At 39.9% G+C, this 1,894-nt stretch overlaps 2 protein-coding genes across 2 annotated transcripts in view; one reads left to right on the top strand and one right to left on the bottom strand.

The window, feature by feature from the left end:
• The first annotated feature begins 399 nt into the window (after positions 1–399).
• On the top strand, positions 400–1,167 carry LOC116373162 (uncharacterized protein slr1152-like). The gene is made up of 2 exons (XM_031821881.1): positions 400–1,027; positions 1,163–1,167. Exons 1-2 carry the CDS (start codon positions 400–402, stop codon positions 1,165–1,167), a joined length of 633 nt encoding a protein of 210 aa, XP_031677741.1.
• A 151-nt stretch (positions 1,168–1,318) lies between these two features.
• LOC109888329 (cyclin-dependent kinase-like 5) overlaps positions 1,319–1,894 on the bottom strand; it is a 17,225-nt gene continuing 16,649 nt past the window's right edge. Inside the window, exon 13 of the mRNA XM_031821880.1 lies at positions 1,319–1,894. This exon is cut by the window's right edge and continues 780 nt beyond it. The gene's annotated coding sequence lies outside the window, so the exon portion shown is untranslated.

Genomic DNA, 1,894 nt, shown 5'->3' with positions numbered 1-1,894 from the left:
AGTCTGGGGCTTTGAGGGGAGAGGACATCTTTCTGAGGGGCAATTTGGGGCTTTGAGGAGAGAGGACATCTTTCTGAGGGGCAGTCTGGGGCTTTGAGGAGAGAGGACATCTTTCTGAAGGGCAGCCTGGTACAAAGTCAGATTGGTGTGCTCAGGAGGTGTGTGTGTGCTTGCGCACGGTGTGCCGGTGTGTGTGCGTGCGCACGTGTGTGTAAGTGCGTTTGTGTGTGTGTGTGTATACTTCTTCTTATTGTTACTTTGTCCTTGATGTTCACACAATGTACTGTAGATCAATGACTAGCCAGGGATAAAGATATCCATGACATTCATTCTGCCAATATCAGAAAGTTAGGCCTACGTATTTTACCCTTTAAAGCCAACAGCACAAACTGGTATGGTATGGATATCTCTGGTATGGATATCTCTGGTATGGATATCTCTGGTATGGATATCTCTGGTACAGATATCTCTGGTACAGATATCTCTGGTACGGATATCTCTGGTATGGATATCTCTGGTATGGATATCTCTGGTACGGATATCTCTGGTACGGATAACTCTGGGATGGATATCTCTGGTATGGATATCTCTGGTATGGACATCTCTGGTATGGATATCTCTGCTATGGATATCTCTGGTATGGATATCTCTGGTACGGATATCTCTGGTATGGATATCTCTGGTATGGATATCTCTGGTATGGATATCTCTGCTATGGATATCTCTGGTATGGATATCTCTGGGATGGATATCTCTGGTACGGATATCTCTGGTATGGATATCTCTGGTATGGATATCTCTGCTATGGATATCTCTGGTATGGATATCTCTGGTATGGATATCTCTGGTATGGATATCTCTGGTATGGATATCTCTGGTATGGATAGCTCTGGGATGGATATCTCTGGTACGGATATCTCTGGTATGGATATCTCTGGTATGGATATCTCTGGTATGGATATCTCTGGTATGGATATCTCTGGTACGGATATCTCTGGTATGGATGTCTCTGCTATGGATATCTCTGGTACGTGTGTTTGTGTGTGTGTGTGTATCCTTCATCAGGAAACAACAGGACATCTCAACAGGAATCTCCACATGGGGCCTGGAGTCTCTAATAACTAGATCAGCGGGTGTGACTGTCATGGTTACTGTACTGCAGAATGACCCTTTACAACAAACAGTACCTTACAGTACATTCCCATCTGTTTGTGCTAACTTGACCATAGACCATTATGAGTTGGGGCCTGGCGACACATGTGTGTCAAGATGATGTGGCAAATGATTCCCTTTAAAAACTTCACAACCCTGAGCCATATAGGTATCGCATTATTTTATCATACATTATAACATTATATCATTTGTCTTTGTCCATCTGTCGTACGTATATCTCCATAACTCTGTGTCAAATCAGATCAAATAAATATATTAAAGAGACTAAGTAAACGAACAGAACAAACAGGCTGTACTGTGACAACAAGAAATAGACCTTCTGAAAAACCTCCACAATTAAATCTTTTTGGATGAAATATTGAATTATTATTATTATTATATATAGTTAGAATCTTATCATCTTTTTTACATTTATTTTTAAAGCTCTTGCAATATTACACAATTATTAATTCTACAATACTTATTAAATCTCCATTTAGGCCTACGTATCGTTAAATAAAAAGGAATGTCATGAATAATATAATATAATATAATATAATATAATATAATATAATATCAATACAAATTCTATCAAATGTTTGAAGCATCAAAAAAGGTCCGATTTTTTACAGCCAGTCAACCCACCTCCCAGTCCTATAGTCCTGAACTTAGAGAGATACAGTATAACCTTCTGAACTCTATAGTCATTGGTGAGTCTGGCGGCCAGCAGGCGGCAGTAGTG

The sequence above is a fragment of the Oncorhynchus kisutch genome, unplaced genomic scaffold (assembly GCF_002021735.2).
Source record: "Oncorhynchus kisutch isolate 150728-3 unplaced genomic scaffold, Okis_V2 scaffold4027, whole genome shotgun sequence".
Taxonomy (NCBI): Eukaryota; Metazoa; Chordata; class Actinopteri; order Salmoniformes; family Salmonidae; genus Oncorhynchus; species Oncorhynchus kisutch.
Note: the sequence above shows the minus strand (reverse complement) of the source record. Positions and strands in the feature narration are given on the sequence as shown.

Coding starts and splice junctions, on each gene's coding strand:
- LOC116373162 (XM_031821881.1), top strand. CDS start 400: ATGGATATCTCTGGTATGGATATCTCTGGTATGGATATCTCTGGTATG.